Here is a 17,877-nt window from a genome sequence, read left to right as displayed (position 1 = left end):
CGCGCATACGTTACCATTACAAGTTTAAGCTCATTACGGTCAGGCCCTAGGTGCAGGTGTCATAGAACAAAGCCAAGCCTGCATGCGCGCATACGTTACCATTACAAGTTTAAGCTCATTACGGTCAGGCCCTAGGTGCAGGTGTCATAGAACAAACGCCAAAGACAAGAAAAAATCATGATGAGAGTCAAGAAACTTTTTAATTTCTGGGAAAACCACCCGCGTTTGGTAGGTCCCCCCTGGTATCATCTAATGCCCGCCCCATTCAAATTGAAGTATGTACAAGTGTTGTTGAAAAAACAGTATGGACCTTTGTCCGGCTTACTGGACTCCGGCCCTCTGTCGATTAGTGCGTGAAATACCAATTTCCCTCCCCTCTTCTATGGACCTGCAGGAACGGTCTCGACGTGCTCTCTCGATTGTAGTGAAACTCAAAAAAACGCCGCTTTGTGATTTAAGGTTGATTGTAGGTAGTGATGATGACTCGTCGAATTTCCGCAAACGGTGTTCAGACGTCAAGTCACGCCAAGCCTGCTCATGCTCATAGCACGAACAAGACAGCGGCGAAACCGGCAATCATGAGCGAGATGGAAGCGCCGCTTGTAGAGGCGGCACCGGGGAAAGGCACGATGGAGCTCGTCGGCGAGGAGGTGGCGGTAGGGGCGGCGCCGGTTCCGCTCATGGTCGCCGCGGTGGTGGTGGAGCAGTTGTCGTGCGAGTCGGGCTTGGTGATGAGCTTGAAGTTGGCGCAGCTGATGCGGGTCTTGTTGGCGAAGTGGAAGACGAAGCTGCGGTTACCGAAGAAGGAGCCGGGGCCCTCGACGATGGAGAGGTAAGGGTCAACGTAGGTCTTTTCGTAGTCGACGGCGACGGCGCCGTGCTTTCCGCTCAGGTCACCGACCTGGCACGTCTCGGGCTTGGAGCTATCGCATTTGGTGGCCTCGCCGCGGATGAAGGGATCGAGATGGGCGAGCGTCTTGGTGCAGTTGCCATCCTCGGGGACGGGGTCAACGTGGAGGTGGTAGGCTGGAGGATGTTAGTCGCAACGAAAATAAGAAATCAAAATTGAGGGATTGAACATACTGAAAGGACCGCCCTCCTTGGGAAGGTTCGAGAATCGGACCTTGAATTCGACACCCTTGCCATCGGGGGCAGTCACGGCGACGATGGAGCCCTGGACGTTGCCCTCCAGCGAGCCGGCCTTGTAGAAGGGCTTCTCGGGAAGGACAGCCTCGTAAACAACACCGGCCGGGTTGGAGACGATGGTGGCATCACCAAGTTCCTGAGAGTCATGTTAGTACGCTTGAATCCGGCATGTGAGTTGAAGACGCGGTGACATACGCCAGTGGACTGGGAAGCGACACGGCCAACGGCCGCGGCGGCGATGATGGAGACGATGGAGAAGGACTTCATTTTGGCGGTGACGATGTTGTTGTAATATCCTAGGTTGCTGAGGAACGGGATAAGACTGTTTGGAATGCGGCAAGCGATGATCAAGGGCGAGCTTGTGAAGTTGGGGATCAAGTGAAGGGTAAGAGGGGTTGGGAGAGCTTCTTAAAAGAATAAGAGACCGTGGGGATGCCCAGACCAAGTGATGATCCAACTGGGGAGGTAGCGAGCGTAGGTTGGAATTGGAAAGCTAATGGAGATCTGCAAACGGCAAGAAGGTATTGGGTTGAGACTCTTTATGGCCCACACACACACTCACACACTCACACGAGAGAGACTCGAGAGAGATGTGATGAGGATGGGACCAACGACAGCCCCCAATGTCACGGTAGCTTGGCACCCTACAGGCCGGTATGTATGCGGAATGCCAACGGCAGGGTGAATGACCACACCCCGGCTGCGCTAGCTCCAGATTAATCAAAGAAAGGAACGAGAGTCAAGAGGAGGCCACAACATCGGATGCTTTGTGCCATCATGTATTTCGTGCGACCAGGGGGGGAAGAGGAGTGGAAGGGGATGTAGTGTAGAAACGGCAGCTAGCCGTCGGCGCATCCAGGCGAAGGAGAAGAATGTTTCTCTCGCAAGGTACGTATCGAAGCTTTGCGCTGCCGGGGTGGACCTTGTGCGCCCTGTGCTACGAGAGAAGAGATGATGGAAGGGCAAGCTGCAATCTGCTAGCTGCAAGAGGGAGAATCATAGGAGGAGGAGGGCCAGGGGTTGGGGGGAACGTCAAAGAGACAAGGCAGGCAGGTGAGTTTGCAGGCGGTAGGTAGAAGGGACCGTCTTGCTCTTTCGTGAGTCGTGACGCGCAAAGGAAAGTTCAACTCAATGACAAGGAGACTAGCCATTACCTCAATAGCCGACGGAGTTTACCTTACTAGTATTGAGTAGAGTACGGATACTTCGGTACGGGAAGCGGAAGCGAACACAACCTCCTTCACTCTGAGTATTCGCAATCAGGATGAATAGATGGTCAATGGCTAAGAATTACGTCCCTGTCTCACGCCTAGAAATCTCCATGACATGGTCGAGCCAAGCAAGCACCAACCTCGGGACTTTTGATAGTGTATCCGTGGCTGTAAGGGCCGGCAGGGGCTGCAAGGCGAGGAAAGGAAACATACAGAGAAGGGCCAGAATCCTGGTAGGCATCTTGCCCGATTTGGCATCTCGCTTGCTGGGATTTGGTGCGGGAACAGCGGAGGGTAAGACAGGCGGGTGAGCTCGCGCCAGGAGCGACGGGAGGGATGGGCGCAAGGGAAGGGAAATCCATTAGCTGCCACTGGGCAGACGAGACTGGGGTAGCAACTCTGAACTCTGGGCTACCACATACATTGCATGGAACAAAAACAAATAGGCGGTTGGTGATGTCTGACTTTTGTTTTCCCATGCACTGCGCCACCTTGGAAACCCATCTCGCCCCTGCCAATCAGAAATAGATTGCGCGCTCCAAAGAAACGTGCCAACGGCGAACACAAGTTCGGGGGCTTTTAGGGGCACGCAGCTCGCAGATGCGTACAGATACCTATGTTACTGAACATGCAGATAACCGCTCAAAGAGCAGGGCAAGGCTGATGAGTCGGTGGCTGTGGAAAGAGGGAGACCCAAAGTAGACAGAGAAGCAGTGTCACTAGATGTCAGACTTGAGCCAAACAAACGACTAAGAGCATTGGTAGAAACATAGGCTGAGGCAGAAACGGCGGTTACCCAGCCTCCTCTTGACGTACAGCTGTCTGTCCGTCCGCCTTGTTGTTGGTTTGAATGATGGAAATGAGCCTCCTCTACCACGAGCCTGGGGAGAGGTAGACCTTGATCTATCCCAGGCACCAAAGAAATTGTCTTTTGGGACTTGCGGGCGCATGAGCGTGTGACGAACTGTGTTGGTGTTGATGGGACATGATGCCCATGGTAACGATGATGGTCATGATGACATTGATGTTGGCGGGCTGAACATTAAGGTGGTGGAGTCGGAATTCCATGGGGGCCTCGCTTCAGGCCGCCATAAGCTGTGGGCCAGTGAACAGTCGGCCTTTCTCAGCGTGCCCGTTGAACAAGCACCTTGTCCCGTCATAGACATCCTGGCTTGCATCCCCGACCCAACCAACGTCCAGCTGAGGGGCTCCTGATGCGAGTTGTGAGTGACATATGTGAGCTCGGATGCTCTACCAGTCGTCTTCTGCATCCAAGCGCGCTGTCTCCTTCGCTCAGATGAGTCCGTCACTTTACTCACTCACTCACTCACTCTTACCACATGGAATCCATTAGGCGCGTTTTGAAAGACAACGGCTTCTACGAGGTCCCGTATTCGACTGACTGTCCGTCCCTTGCCCTAGGACCTTGACCAAAACTGCTGCCAGCATGACAGGGGCTGATGAACGGCCCCCGTAGACTCAGGCGCACTTTGATGCCAGGGTTGGTGACTGGAAATTTGGGGGGTAGTTGCAGACTGCAGATATCGGAACCCTGACGATGAACATCAACCAAACATTTGCTCTCCGCCCCAACGCTGGTTTGCTTGGCTCAGAGCTGGCTTTCTTTTCTTCTGTGCCTCTCTCCCCCCTTCTAATATGTTTCAGCGAGCCCACCCTGGGCCCTTGCAGTTTGTCCAGCCCATCTGGACCAACAAATCTACCAAAGACCAGCTCGGGACGTTTCTTTCAGGTAAGGCGAATGTCGGTAACGATATTCCCATGACCAGCCGTGCCTCCTCCTTTCCAAGACCATGCAGTTGGACTGTTTTGATAGACCCCATTCAATTTCGCTCCGTGGAATTGGCTCGCAAACATGTTATTGAAGCCCTCTGGGCAGGGCTCAGGACTCAGGAGACTCACCTCGGGCTATTATCCATTGGCGAAGCGCAAACGTGCCTCAAACCACCAAGGAGAAGAAGTCTGCAGGGCGCAAGTCGTGCGAGTGTGACACTGGAAGATGCTTCCCCGAACTTGCATCCATCCTCTGTGTGCCCTCTCAATGTGCGTGCTGTGCCACCTTGCCTTGGCTTGCCTAGCCCCTCCAAATTGTTCCAATAAAGTGCTTGTAGCATGCTAATTATCGATGGACTCACCATGTTGCCCTGCCCACCCGTACTGGTTGGTTGACAAGTTTCAAGTTCCATTCCGAGCCGAAGAGCAGCGTTACTAGCGCTGACCGGCTGGGAAGATGCGTGGTGCTTGGGAAGCTTTCGGCGCCAGTGCCTTGCAGATCGCTTGCGACTCTGCTAGTCTCGATTGATTGGCATTCCAACCCTGGCAAGGCTTCCCGATGCAGTCACCAGTCACCCACGTTGCAAGACAAGGTCTTATTGGCCCCCAGGCCTTGGACCACCTCTTGCAAAGCCTTATGAGCGCTAGCAGCTCAAGCGAGAGAGTGCCGGTACGAAAATCCAGGGCAGCGTGGAGTGGGATTGTTCCGATACCCGGTCGTAGAGAACCATCAGAGATGCGCCACCCTTTGGTGGTGTTTCGAAAAGGGTGCGGCTGTCAGCTGCAGAGCGATCTCGCCGTGTGGAAAGAGTTTTCTTATTCGTAGCCAAGCTTGAGTCGAGCATCACTCATAGGGTCGAATGATTTTGTCTATGACCTGAGCTCGTCTTCTCATCCTATCCTGTCAACCTCTTCTCGCCATGCAGCGGTGACGGCCATCGTCCCGTTTGTGCAATCGGCACCTCTGTGCCACTGTCGTCAGAACATTCTCTCTGCCGACATGACGAAATATCAACGCTTGGTGTGGACGTCTGTATCCAAGGCACAGGATGGAGGACATGCTCTCCTTTGGGCTGTCTTCGGGGATGCACAAAGGACAGGCCAAAGGTCTGTTCACCTCTCCTAAAAGCTTGAGTGTACTGCGAGTGTTTCAAGAGAAACAAAATCTGGTGATACCCAAAAGTTTGGCGATATCGTATAGTTCCGTTCGGAGGTGGACCATCCGTCTGGGTCCAAAGTTGCTGTTTCAGCTTGTCATGTCACTGCCCAAGCGATGAACACATTGGCGGCCCTGCCGTTTGGCTGCTTTGCCAGCTTGATCCCAGGCTACCAGCAACAGATGCCGCCCAGTCAACTTCTTATCAGGCGAACTGCTGCCCACTGGTCCTGTCAACGTCGGTGACAAACGGCCGTCTCTTGGCATTCGATCTTTCGTGGTTTAAGCTTCTTCCACATCGATGCACCGTTTCTCCACTGCTAGATGGGCTAGAACCGTTCGGGATCTGAGCAGAGCCTTCACTTAGCAAAAGATAGCACAGAACACCGTTCCCACTCCACTGCTAGATGGGCTAGAACCGTTCGGGATCTGAGCAGAGCCTTCACTTAGCAAAAGATAGCACAGAACACCGTTCCCAAGGTGTCAGGTGACGGTTTAGCACGTCTAGCTCAGACTGGCCTCGGGCCTGATTCATTGCACGCTAGACCTGGCGTCACCTTGTGCAGCTTCTCTTCATGGATTTTTCCCCTTGACCAACATGCGCTTGCGAATTCCGTCGTTATTTTTCTCCAGTATCGTATTGTCCAAGGTCGGGGTAGAGGGAACGCGTTTCAGGCTTCAGGGTTCTGAGCAGACGAAACCATTGGGGGCCGACTTTGCCTATTGTGAAAGTCTATGTGGGACGGCAAGGACGGCTACATCGGATCCTTCCGACTGGGAACCTGAGGCGACTAACGACTATAGTCGTCGGCAGAGCTTCGTATTTTCCAAAACCATGGTTGATTGGGGATGCGTCTGCTGCGATCTCGCGGGGACGATCCGATGCACCTCGAGATCCGGGAAGGACCACATCCGTCCAAATTCGGCGGGACACGCAGATTTCCCTAAAGAGCCATTGCAGATTGACTAATGGTACATATCGATCTTGAATCTTAAGCTGCTTTAGTGTGAAAATGAGCATGTGTCCGCCGTGTGGAATTGGATGATTGAGTTGCAGAACAGAGGTCCGGGCACAGACTTGCGAGCGGCCCCACCCGCGCCGAGGCGTGGCCGGGCGGTAAACTCGGCGGGTCTTTCTTCCGTCCATGTGTGGCTAGTGAACGGCTGACTGATATGTGGCTGAACCGAACAGTGGCTTGAACTTCAAGCCTGGTTAGTCAGGCAAGCTTATTGGACGTCACCGAACTGGCGTGGAGCTCGGCGAGATAGGTAGCAGCAACAGCCTCGACCTTCGCGATCACTGCCAACGACGCCGCCACACGCATCACGACCCAACGACTTCGCACTCGTGCTTCATCAGACATACAGCCAAGAAATCAGGCCTCCGCCACAAACCGCAAACATGAAGCCTGTCGTCAGTGCCATGCAAGCATGGCAATGGTACGCCCTGCCCCGATGCAGCACCCCCCTTGAGCCAAGCTTCCGAATACTAATTCGCCTTCGTTCGATAGCACTGTCATCTCCGTTTTCGCGATCGTTATCCTCGGTGTTCTCGGCATCCTATTCAAGCAAAACCACCCCGAGCTCGTCGGTAGCGAGGAAGACCCCAAGGACGGCGGCGCTGTTGCGGGCACCATCTTCGTGTCTGTGATGATCTACGTCGTACGTCACGCACCCTCCTCCTACACACATCGGCAACAAATGCACGCGCTTGTGAGGAACCAAGTTACTAACCGCCAACACTAGGGTTTCTTCGTTTTCTGCGGCTTCCAGGGCCTTCTCCACGTCCGAGAGAATAGACGAGGTGCGATCGCATTGTAATGTTACGGAGAAGGGGGTTATTGGAATGTGCAGAGCATGGCATCAAAAACACATTATGGTTTTCCTGGCGTTTGGCATCACGTTGTTGAATTTTTGTACGGCACAGCTCAGGCACCCGCCTCTGCCTGCGGTGGGTTCCCCAGCCGGATGAGAGGAGGAGGGCCAGCTCTGTTGAGAGCGTTGTTCCTGGACTTGAGCCTGTCGTTATTAGCATGTCGCTATGAAAGAGCAGGATGGAGCATGGGTTTCGATGTACGAAAGATATTCTTTTTAGAGGCCCGCGCGGAGTTTCGTATATAATGAGCAAGCGTAAGCTCTTGTTATCAAAGGCGCGGAGTGAAACCTTTTGAACAACTCTCTGCGCTCGTGTACAAGTTCCGACTTGGCCAGATACACTCTCATAGTGAGGTGGCTTGTGGGCCTGGGCGAGAAACACATCTCGACGACGGAGACGTGGAAATGAGCCTGCAAGTCAGAGTATTCATTCTCATCACATCATTACGGCTATTACTTACCATGGTGTGATATTTCTTCTATTCTACACTGTGCATAGCCTGCTATGTCTGATGCTTCGGCTAGAGTCTACCCATCATATTCCTAGCTACATCGAGGATTTGGTACTTTACACTAGACGTGATGCAAACTACGCTTAATGATTGAGAGATCACTTCAGCTAGCACGTTTTCAATTGCTAAGTCCCTCTGAAGTGTGTTTATTGCACCGGGCTGGCGTGGCGAGCTAGGTATATCCGAATGGTCTGCCGGCTCTAATCTACTGACCCGGATTGGAACCTACTATTTATGCCATCAATTCTGAAGAGCGGTGATTTCATGATTGCCAACTCCGTATTGAGGAGTAATGTGTGCGTATACTCCAAAAAGTGCGGGAGATTAAGGAGGCACTTGTCTGCGACTTAACGCGTGGTAATTGGGTTGATTTGCAACATTCTGCAAGCGTAGTTAGCAGTGTATTTCAAATGAAGTAATTGTTTTGCCGAACTGCTACTGTTTCTGTGAGATACAAAGACAGTTCGAGGCAGGTACTTTGAGCTTGCGTAACTACACTGAGGCTAACTTGGGCGATCGCATCTTCCCTTTTCATATATCAACTAGTATGCCACAAATGTGCTGGAGTCTACAATAATAACCTTCACTTCAAGGGTTAGAGAAATATGTGAGTTGTGGTTCTAGCTGTTAAGGGAGCAGACGAGGTAGAGGTAAAGAATCGACTGAGCAACCTACCTCCACAACCTCGCTCTTACTCTTACTCTTGAGAGGCGAAACGTCAAAACAGCAAAAGTCAAGAAAAAGGGTTCAATCTGTTCTTCAAGCTCTTCGTATAGCTATCGCAGTGACTGATATTCGTGCGAATGTTGGTTGTGATTTCCGTTGCTCTGTGGTGTTGTGCGGCCTTCATGGATGTCACGATGCCCTCATCCCAGCACATACGACCATACCCATTGGAAAACTCGGGATCCCGTCCGCTCTCCCATAGATAAGCCAATGAGGGCCGGATTAGTAGTTGGGTCGGTGACGACCAGCGAATACCTGGTGTTGTATGTTCTTTTGCTTTTTGGATGTTGATGGAGTGAGTGGATAACGAATCTTTGCTAGTTTGGTCTTCTTGCTCAGGTCGGTGACGGCCGAGATACTCTAGCGAAGTGAGAGGGACAAGCAAGTATGTGTCCTATAGTCTCTGCCTTGCTTTGCTCTATTTGAGAGTTTTCTGGTGTCTAAGTGGACTTCACAGGGACCGTCTCAGTAGACCTCCTTCCCCTTACGAGGATGGCAACTTATACCATAACGTGACTGCGCTCCTTGCCGGTTGAACAGTAGGCTGTGAACAAGTACATAGGTGATGCTTCTAGATGGAAACGATGGCCCATGGGTATCCTCAACCCATAAGGACCCAAAGTCGCGGAACCCATGAGTAGGGAACAAACCATGAGAACCTGAATTACTGAAGTTCTACCTATGGAATCCAGGTCCGTGGGGACCCAATGGGTGATTACCCGGAAACCCACGAGTGTCTCCAGTTCGACACTTGAGGACTTTTGGACCCCCAATTTCACAGTCACCCAAAGCCCATTAAGTCCCGTTTACCTATGGGAACCCAAATCGTGATAACCCATAGGAACCCACGAACAGCCAAACCCGCACCAGATTACAAAGACTTAGGTGTGAGACCACCACTGAGCTCGCCACTGACCCTTCCGTCAACCACCATGGCTGCGACTTAGAAAGATCGCGCGTATAGTCAGTAGAAGCGATAACAAGCTTCGAAGCTCGGCACAAAATCTACCAAAACCTGCATAAGACAATACGTGAATTGTCACCAAGACCAGTCAGAGGCCCTAGAAAAATACACGAGCCTTTTACTTCAAAAGACTTAGATTCAGGAAAATGATGTTTGACTCAGAGAATCTGGCCTATAGTGGTTGTTGATACTGTTAACCTCGCTGCTTTGCGCTTAGGGAAGAAGCTGATTTCGCACCCGACGGAGACATGGCACCAGAGACAAAAAGTCTCACATATGGTGTCCATATCCGGGTATCATGTGTCGAACTGAGCCAGTACGAAGGTGCCGTATAGATCAACAGTCTTCTAGCCAATGTGGCCAGACCGCGATGATCTACATTCATCGCGGCATATTAAGTTTAGATGAACCTGAGCCGGTTTTTTAGTGAACACGAGGCGGCTATTCCGAAGATGGTTCGTCTCGTCCTGTGGAATGGGATGAATCCGTTTAAGTCCGGTACTGCGTACAAACATTACATATTATAAAGCCGCAGTCCTCGCATCCAGTCGAGTGTACCCTGCCAACCCTGTCATATTATACATGCTCCGACCCCATCGATAACCTCCTACTCTCCCCCTTAGCTCCAGCCTTCCCGTAAAGCTCATAATCCGTGTAGACGCTACTGATCGCGACCCTGGCGGCGGGAGGCGCGTTCCACTGAGATGGACCGCCTCCGTCGTGGTGGTGCTGCTGCTCCGCGGCCGACCAGGCGTCCGAACCGACGCGGGAGACCTTCTTCGCCGTGTTATACGTCGCGTACGTCTCCCCCGTACCCGCAGAGGATTCTCCATCTCGCAAAGGCGTGCTCGTGCTCTGAGGGAAGACGCACCGCCACGCGGCTCGCAGGGTGGGCATTCCAAGGACAAGGTTGCCGACTAGCATTGCGGTACTCGTCTCGCGCACGCACCACATAAACCAGACGAAATCGGTAGAATAGGTGAAGACGGCGACCTTGGTAAGGATTGCGCAGAGCATCTGTTTGAAAGACGTCGGTGAGCAAAGCGAGACTAGTATGGCGGGAGAAGATGGGGCCTCTTCAGGATGGAACTTACGACAAATACGCCCATGCTAAAGAGACAGATGAGAAGGAGTTTCCTGTAGCGGTATCGAATTTAGCATTCAGATTCTATCCTGGGTGAGGATCCTGTCGTCAACATGCAACCAAAAGGGTGTACGTACTTTCCGATTTTCATCTTTAACCGGCTGATTAATGTGACCGGGATTAGAAGAAGCACCAGATCCGTCGACAGGTTCATTATGATTTGTAATATGTTGTAGTTCTTCCATGTCAAGCATTCCGCTGAAGAAGCAAGAGTCAGTTTCCATCCAATAACCCGTTTGCGAAACAGCTGATGTGATGCCATCAGCTTCCAATCTATGAAGAGACTCACCGTTTTCTGGCTGAAGCTCCATGTACTCGGAAAATGGCCTGCACCACCCTCCGTATAGTGATACGATGACTGCAACGTATGCAAGCCCGGTGTAAGCTGCAACGCTGACCCAAGTCTTTCGATAATGGCCAAAGAGACTGCCAACAGTGAGCACTTTGTGCTAGAGAAGCGATGGCAAAAGGGTTGCAGACGTACGTCAGGCGATTGTATAATAGCAGTAAACAACACTTATTACCCCAAAGTGTTGTTTGCATCGATGTTTCGGATAGAATGTTCAGTATTCCCATCTTGCGACCAACTGCGGCATACTCTTCCGGAGTCAGGGCGTCAAAGTCGGTCGTCGCAACGATGTCAAAGTAGATGTACAGAGAGGAGATCGAAATCGTGTATATTAGCTGAGAGATAGCAAGTTAGCTTCAGCCGCAACAACTTAGATCAATTGTGGGCATTATAAATAGCTGCGGCAGGATTGATGCAAAGACTTACGACTATTATAGCCATCAATATGTCGTCTATAGTCATTTTGTCGAAGAACCTGCGCTTGCGGACGAGGTACTGAGACTGACTGAACGGAATATCAGCGTCTGGATTCGGGAAGTATCGAATATCATTTACTCACTATCTCATTACGACCGCACCAATCGCCAGGCCGTACCAAACCCAGCACTCTGCTCTCGTGCTGAGTGGCATAGCCATCGCGGCGGTGCCTTCGGCGGAATGCCCGCCAAGCTGGTGTCAAGAATATGAGGCTCGCTGATGACCAGATGATGGCGATACTTTTCCAACCCCAGAACTCTCTTTTCTCTTTCTTTCTCTCGATGAATCAGTTTCCGACCCTCCATCAAAATCAAGGGCACTGGCAAGGTTCCACAGGGAGGGGTTCACTCACGACTATATCGCCGGCGCGGTAGTCTGTCGGAACGATGAGGCATTCCAGTCCCGATAGCCACTGAACCGCATGCGGCTTTCGAAGGGGGGAAGCATGGTATAGGTGCCCAGAACAAACCCACAATTGCGAGCCTGCCTTGACCCGTTCGACACAAAGATGGCTTTGAGCCAACGACGAACTCAAAAGCCACAATCGCAAGCTCGAGGTGAGCGGTTCTCCAATGACGGGGGTTTCGCCTCCATATATCGACGTTGGCACTAAGCAATGCGTTAACAGTCGATGGAGAGAAACACACGGATGGCTGGTAAAGGGCCTGATTCATGTAGTATCTGGCTGCATTCGGATGGGGGATCGTCAGCTATCGCTGGTGAGTTTTAGCGCGAGCACTACAAAGCACCAAACATCAACGGGGTCGGAAGCTTCCCCCATTTCCCGTTCCCCCTCGTGCCCCTCAATGGCGACTTCAAAGACATTCTAAGGGGGGAACCACACGACTCAGACAATACTGATTCTGTCCTCCTTCTCCTTCGGACCCGCAACGGCGACGATGCCCAGGAGGCGATCACCGTCCGTGAAAGGTCATTTCTATTTCCAAGCTATCCAAGCGTTCGCCGAGACAAGCGATGGGAGAGCCGAACTTGTTGACCCCCGAATCTAAGGGACGGAGACAGGTCCGACTCGGGCACATGTGTGGTTGATCACCTTCAGGTTATCGTCGAAAAGGGTTTGCCCGCCCGCCCGCGAACCCGCCCATGCCGCGTCGCATTAGTGTCTCCCGCATTGCTAGTCTCGTCTGTCCGGCACTCCATAACCGATGACGGACTGGTCATGTCTGGCGGGCGCAGAATTACTATCATCTCAAGCCCCTGCTGTGTTTCTCGTTGTCCCGGCCAAGGTCTGGCCAGGAATTGAGTACGCGAGTGTCTCGCCAGCTGATCACATCACAGCAGCCGTCCGATGTAATAGGGTGGCTCACGTTGTGAGAACGCCACCGCTCAGCCACGGTTACCTGCAAAACCCGAGAATCAGGTTCGTCAACGGCTCAATTTGCACATTGACTCGGGTTTTCGTTTAAGTCGGTTATTGCAACCACTGAGACGGCGGGAAGGGAGAGTGGACTCGGCTGATATTGCTATATAACCGACTGTGATACCCTAGACGAAGCGAGATTTATGGACACGGGGATGATGCTGCATCTCAGATTCGAGAATTGATCGTGTTCTTCAACAGGTCTTTCGGGAAGCTCGGGCGGCGTCAATGGTGGCTTCGGCCAGACGAGCATGGCCGAGTCCGTCTCCTTCCCGTGGTAGCCCTTGATTCGAAGCATGCTTGAGCGTTCTACACGGCGGTACTGGTAGGCCGACATCCGGCATGGCTGGATCATCGTCGCTGACGGGCTTGGGAACATAAAGTCCACGTCGCACAAGGGGAAGAAGGGCTGATTTCAGCCACGACATGATCTGGCCAGGTCATCAGACGAGGTATGGGAAGTTCCGCTGATCAACAGGTGAATGAGTTCCAAGCCAGGCTTCCTGATGAAGACGATGGCGACATACGGTGAGATGATTGTTTGTCTAATAACAGTTGCTGGCCAGGTCAAAACCTGGCAACGTAAAGTACTCAAAATATCCAGTCGAACCAGCGTGTGAGCATGACACTGAGATGCCTAGCCGGGCAGATCATTTTAATCTGCACAAGACGGGCGTAGAGATGAAAGAATTTATGGCCAATGAGAGATATAGGGAATGATCCCATGCTTGGGGGAGTAAATGGTCTGTCGAAAGTGGCCTAGTCCTCACGTCGAGATCGTGAAATATGAGCGATGTCGTCAGAGTATCGTGGTTTTCCAAGCTATTTCAAAGACTGCACGCAGTTTATTAGGTCAGGTGCTCAAGAGCAACTTCTGACGGGTCTGCAATGACAAGCAACTTATCCATGTTAGAGCTGAGAGATGGTAGGGGTTGGCCTTGTGAGCCTTTATGTTGCAGAGCCTCAATATGCTATGCCATTCTGTTCCCCTAAGAGATAGGAATCGCAGTTTCCTCATTGCCGTTCTGCATGGCATTGTCCAAGAGATTGATGGTCCAGATTTCCGGATGCTGAACTTCGGAGCGGCTTACAGCTGATCCATGGAAACGGGGGCAGCGGGCCTTGATCAGATCGAGAACCACCGATACCTCACGTGATAAATTGATTATGTCATGCAGTCTCTGACTTTAGGTAAGCATCAGGAATGGGAAGGCTCCTTGGCTGACATAATCCAGGCTCAATTCTGACCTAAGCTGTCTGGCAGACTGGCACCGGTGCTCATGATCACTAGCCATAGTGTGGCGGTGAGAGTATTGCGCCATCTAAGCTAAGGGACCTGCTCAGAAGCCACGCCCAAATACTTGAAAGTGACATGGTCAGGTGTTGAATACTCAGGTAGGTATCCGGGCCGAACTCCCTCGCGTTCGCTCTTCACAACCACCTCGCCCAAAGACGACCGTCCCTTTGGAAATTTTCTCAGGAATGCAGATCGCCGGGTGCCGGGGCCTGGGGTACCATGGCCGGGGCAGGCCGCAGACCGACCCAACGGGCCCGGCAGAAGACTTGGGCAGACTTTGACTTCTGGGCCGAACTATGTACGGAGTATTCGTACCTCTGTATCCCGTACAGAATACTGAAAGATGGTTTGGTAATGATCCCAGGTAGGTAGAGCCAATCATGACGAGTTGAAGAGCTCCATCATGTGGCTACTTTGACGTAGTTCTCTCTTTTTCCCCCCGAGGATCCAAGGGGCCAACACCGAGTTTTCGGTGTCGCCGCTCCCGCTAGCTCCAAAAGCCAATTTGGACCTTGTTCGGACTCCGGAGCGACAAAAAAAACATGAAAAGCTTGGGTGGAGAACTTACCGAAGCCAGCCAGCTCGAGGCGAAGGGGCGAGGGGGCGAAGATGTAAAAGCAAGTCAGAAGTCTGAAGAGCGCATGTCCAAGATTATAGCGAAATCTCCGACTCAGTTGGATTCCCGGCGCGCGTGCGGCTACCTTGTTCCTGAAAGGTTGTTAGAAACTGAGCTCCTGACTGGCTAGTTGTTCGGCAGAGTTATCATTACGTAGGATCATCACCACTGTCCCCATCGCCCATACGTCTGGGAAATCCGGGGTAACGTCTGCTAACTATTCTGCGGGTATCAATATCCAGTACTCCGTAATGTATAAGAAGTCTACCTACCGAATACTCCAGTAGATTTGACCGCTAGGCGAGGAGACGAATGAGGCAGGAAATCATTGAAAGAAATGAGTCACGGCACTTTGCTACCTTCCTCTCTTACTACCTGGAGGCGAGACCATGTCTCACAGACAAGCCACCGGGGCTTAAAAGAGCAAGAACAGCTCAGGGAATGCACAACAGTGGGAATTGCAAATTGCTTGAAAATTTCCTTTGCCCTAGATTTTCTCATAGAGCTCGTCCAGGCCTACCTAGGTTCCTCGCCTTCGCTCTTCGGCTGAGACGAAATTCGCGCAATTGCCAAGCAACCGCCAACACTACCGCCCCCAGCCTAGAGATACCGTATTTTCATGGCCGCCCCGGACCAGGCGAAGCGGATGGGCTACGAAATGAATTGCGCAATCCCGAGGCACTGCCAGGAAAGACAGGCCAAGAAGGGGGGGTTTTCAAGTCAAGTGTTCACAAATTGATCAAACAACGCCGGGGTAGGTAGGTGGTTCCTGCAACCTCAAGTATCCGTAGTGCGAAGTAAACCCATGGCCAAAGAGCATGCAAAAAAATCCGGGGTAGGACTGCATAGTGCAGCACTGCAGACCCCCTCCCAATTCTTTACCGCTCGCGGCTGGATTGCACACCGAAGCGCAATATCGAGATGCCTTTCCATTCGACCCCGTCTCTTTGCTTATTGCATAAGCCAGCGAATAAGCCGTCCCTGCTTTGTGAATGTCCCTCCTTAAGGTAAGTTACGAATACCTGATGTACACTGCTCCGTCTTGGTTCCTGTCACACCGAATGTGCGTTTCACACTTACACTTACACTTACACGCACCTTCCCCTCTCGCGTGTTTGCCATGAGGCACGAAGCGAGCGGCTAAAGAATTGCCATCAAGTGACTCGAATTCCCAGGTAAACCGTAAAACGACAATGGCACCCCCTCGGGACTTTACCTATTGGGGTCCAGCAGCCGGGGGTGCGAAGAAACGCTGTTCGTGCCTGGTCTTATTCAGCGGGTGCGTGGTGTTTTCGACTGGATGTCGTTATTTTCATTACGTTTTAGTTTGTCAACGTTTGCCCCTCCACACACGGTACACCCCTCCCCTCTCCCATGACTCTCCGCCAACGCCTGTGAGAATCGAGGCCTCGTTTCAATTTTCTCTTCCCCCAGCTACAGAATTTTTTCAGGCTTGGCCCACCTCTTTTCCCGCCAGCGCGGTCTGAGACGTAGGTACATTCTCCACCGCTACAGTGGACAGAGGAGGAGAAAATTTATGGAAGAGCACCTGGACAGATCGGTGGACCGAGAGGCCAACAAGCTTGCAAGCTCAAGCAAGGTCGTTCGTCGCCGAGGCCGTGCGTGAGCAGCAGCGAACGCAGGCGTGCACACCCCCGGGGATGGCGCGTATGTGGAGAAACCAGCCAGCCAAGGAGCCTGTTGCAAGAAAAGAATGATTGACCTTGTGATCAACTTTTTTGGCTGGCGCACCCTACGTCAGGCAAGGCCAAGGATGACTTGCGCCGTAGTTGGCAAAGGTCGCGCAATAGCTGCTGCTTGCAGCCGAGAATCCCATCCTTGCTCTTCCTCCTTCCCTGTGGGAGGGAAGCACCTCATACGGACGGATACCTAGGAGGTAAAACAAAGACCAGATATTGTGTGCTACTTGCTGTGTGTTCCTTCTCCAGTTCCTATAAAGCTCCTTTGTCCCGTCAGGCACCACCCCTCTAGCTCACCAATTTCCACCATACACACATATAAACCGGAGAATCTGTTTTCCTGAGAAGTCATAGACTCATACCTTTGCCTACCTGACTGCACCATTGACGCACCAATTCAACTCGACAATTCCATCCGAAGAGCCTCGCGCATTAGACCATCTTAGACGGAACAGCACGAACGTCTCCCGAGTCTCATAAAGACGTTTAAACCATACACTTTTCCCACACCAAATCCCACATCACAAACTCCGAAAATGCTTGCTTCACACGGACGCGGCGGTGCCGGCAACATGGCCGACACCTCAAAGTCGCCCAAGATCACCCCCAAGGACCTCGAGACCCCGACTCTGAAGACATCTGTCGTCACCACGGGCCGCGGCGGAAGCGGAAACATGGCCAAGAACGCCGATCCCTACGAGACTCGTCTGCGCCAGGACGTCGAGGGGTAAGTTTCTGTTCCCATTGAAAATCGAAGAGAAGCAAGCAATAGTTCAAAAAGCTGACAAGAGTTTTTTGATCCAGTGTCCCACGACGCGAGAGTGCCGGCGCATCCCACTTTGGCCGCGGTGGTTCAGCCAACGTCTTCAAGGGATCACCCGAGGAGGAGGCCGCGGCCAAGAAGGCCAAGGCTGAGGGCGCGAGCGCCGTCGACGACGACGAGTCTGCTACCACCCTCCGCAAGAGCAAGAGCCCGTCACCGCGCCGCAGCTCCGAGGAGAACGCCAACGGTCTCGCCGCCAAGGGCAAGCAGTGGTTCAACAACCTGACCAAGAAGGCGTAAAGCCGTCATCTGCTTCGTTTCTGTCTGCTTTTCTTTCTCTCTTGCGCCCCCAATGGGCGGGATTTACGTCTGCATTGTGTCTCTTCTCGGTATGAGGAGTCATTAGCGATGGCGTATTGTTGAGTTGGTGACCACGCTTGGACGCCACACGGCGTTGAAGCCTTCTTCATCGTTTCGGCGACTTGATTGTCTAAGAGGACTGTTTCTTATTGGGCCACCATTGTACAGCGCTTTTGCGACGGAGTTTTTATGGATCGGGGATTTTCTTTTCTGCTGGAGGCAAACAATAAGCGTCGCTAATGGTCAGCGACTTGGTTTGAAGATGTTGAAACGACACAAAAAAAGTTCTTGATACCACGGTCGACATGATTTTCAAGGATAGTTACGATACGGGAAGGAAAAGCATAATGGAATTTTTCACTTTATCCACACAATTTGCTCGTGCTCTGAATGATGATGTCTTCCTTGA

At 52.2% G+C, this 17,877-nt stretch overlaps 4 protein-coding genes across 4 annotated transcripts; 2 read left to right on the top strand and 2 right to left on the bottom strand.

Moving 5' to 3' along the window:
* Window positions 1-234: 234 nt before the first annotated feature.
* HER10_EVM0005137 (superoxide dismutase) lies at window positions 235-2,366 on the bottom strand. Its single transcript, XM_035474761.1, has 3 exons — window positions 1,342-2,366; window positions 1,084-1,282; window positions 235-1,026 (listed from the first exon to the last, which is right to left on the bottom strand). Exons 1-3 carry the CDS (start codon window positions 1,411-1,413, stop codon window positions 542-544), a joined length of 756 nt encoding a protein of 251 aa, XP_035327963.1. The 5' UTR covers window positions 1,414-2,366; the 3' UTR covers window positions 235-541.
* Window positions 2,367-6,576: 4,210 nt separating this feature from the next.
* On the top strand, window positions 6,577-7,430 carry HER10_EVM0002564 (uncharacterized protein). Its single transcript, XM_035472270.1, has 2 exons — window positions 6,577-6,744; window positions 6,816-7,430. Exons 1-2 carry the CDS (start codon window positions 6,707-6,709, stop codon window positions 7,048-7,050), a joined length of 273 nt encoding a protein of 90 aa, XP_035327704.1. The 5' UTR covers window positions 6,577-6,706; the 3' UTR covers window positions 7,051-7,430.
* A 2,414-nt stretch (window positions 7,431-9,844) lies between these two features.
* HER10_EVM0007835 (UbiD family decarboxylase) lies at window positions 9,845-11,951 on the bottom strand. The gene is made up of 7 exons (XM_035477378.1): window positions 11,434-11,951; window positions 11,301-11,379; window positions 11,010-11,209; window positions 10,815-10,951; window positions 10,603-10,723; window positions 10,476-10,518; window positions 9,845-10,398 (listed from the first exon to the last, which is right to left on the bottom strand). The coding sequence occupies exons 1-7, from the start codon at window positions 11,508-11,510 to the stop codon at window positions 9,958-9,960; spliced, it is 1,098 nt and encodes a 365-aa protein (XP_035328212.1). The 5' UTR covers window positions 11,511-11,951; the 3' UTR covers window positions 9,845-9,957.
* Window positions 11,952-16,535: 4,584 nt separating this feature from the next.
* HER10_EVM0010112 (uncharacterized protein) lies at window positions 16,536-17,814 on the top strand. The gene is made up of 2 exons (XM_035479582.1): window positions 16,536-17,072; window positions 17,150-17,814. The coding sequence occupies exons 1-2, from the start codon at window positions 16,882-16,884 to the stop codon at window positions 17,406-17,408; spliced, it is 450 nt and encodes a 149-aa protein (XP_035328403.1). The 5' UTR covers window positions 16,536-16,881; the 3' UTR covers window positions 17,409-17,814.
* The last annotated feature ends 63 nt before the right edge of the window (window positions 17,815-17,877 follow it).

The sequence above is a fragment of the Colletotrichum scovillei genome, assembly GCF_011075155.1.
Source record: "Colletotrichum scovillei strain TJNH1 chromosome Unknown Contig00010, whole genome shotgun sequence".
Classification (NCBI taxonomy): Eukaryota; Fungi; Ascomycota; class Sordariomycetes; order Glomerellales; family Glomerellaceae; genus Colletotrichum; species Colletotrichum scovillei.
The sequence above is the reverse complement of the archived record's forward strand: the minus strand, read 5'-3'. Positions and strand labels throughout refer to the sequence as shown.

Excerpts from the sequence above, each read along its gene's own strand:
- HER10_EVM0005137 (XM_035474761.1), bottom strand. The coding sequence starts at position 1,413 with ATGAAGTCCTTCTCCATCGTCTCCATCATCGCCGCCGCGGCCGTTGGC. Across the intron at positions 1,283-1,341 it reads TCGCTTCCCAGTCCACTGGC|GAACTTGGTGATGCCACCAT; the intron begins GTATGTCACCGC and ends CATGACTCTCAG. Across the intron at positions 1,027-1,083 it reads CAAGGAGGGCGGTCCTTTCA|CCTACCACCTCCACGTTGAC; the intron begins GTATGTTCAATC and ends AACATCCTCCAG.
- HER10_EVM0007835 (XM_035477378.1), bottom strand. The coding sequence starts at position 11,510 with ATGGCTATGCCACTCAGCACGAGAGCAGAGTGCTGGGTTTGGTACGGC. Across the intron at positions 11,380-11,433 it reads GGTGCGGTCGTAATGAGATA|TCAGTCTCAGTACCTCGTCC; the intron begins GTGAGTAAATGA and ends TATTCCGTTCAG. Across the intron at positions 10,952-11,009 it reads CTATTATACAATCGCCTGAC|TCTCTTTGGCCATTATCGAA; the intron begins GTACGTCTGCAA and ends CACTGTTGGCAG.
- HER10_EVM0002564 (XM_035472270.1), top strand. The coding sequence starts at position 6,707 with ATGAAGCCTGTCGTCAGTGCCATGCAAGCATGGCAATG. Across the intron at positions 6,745-6,815 it reads GCCATGCAAGCATGGCAATG|CACTGTCATCTCCGTTTTCG; the intron begins GTACGCCCTGCC and ends TTCGTTCGATAG.
- HER10_EVM0010112 (XM_035479582.1), top strand. The coding sequence starts at position 16,882 with ATGCTTGCTTCACACGGACGCGGCGGTGCCGGCAACATGGCCGACACC. Across the intron at positions 17,073-17,149 it reads CTGCGCCAGGACGTCGAGGG|TGTCCCACGACGCGAGAGTG; the intron begins GTAAGTTTCTGT and ends TTTTTGATCCAG.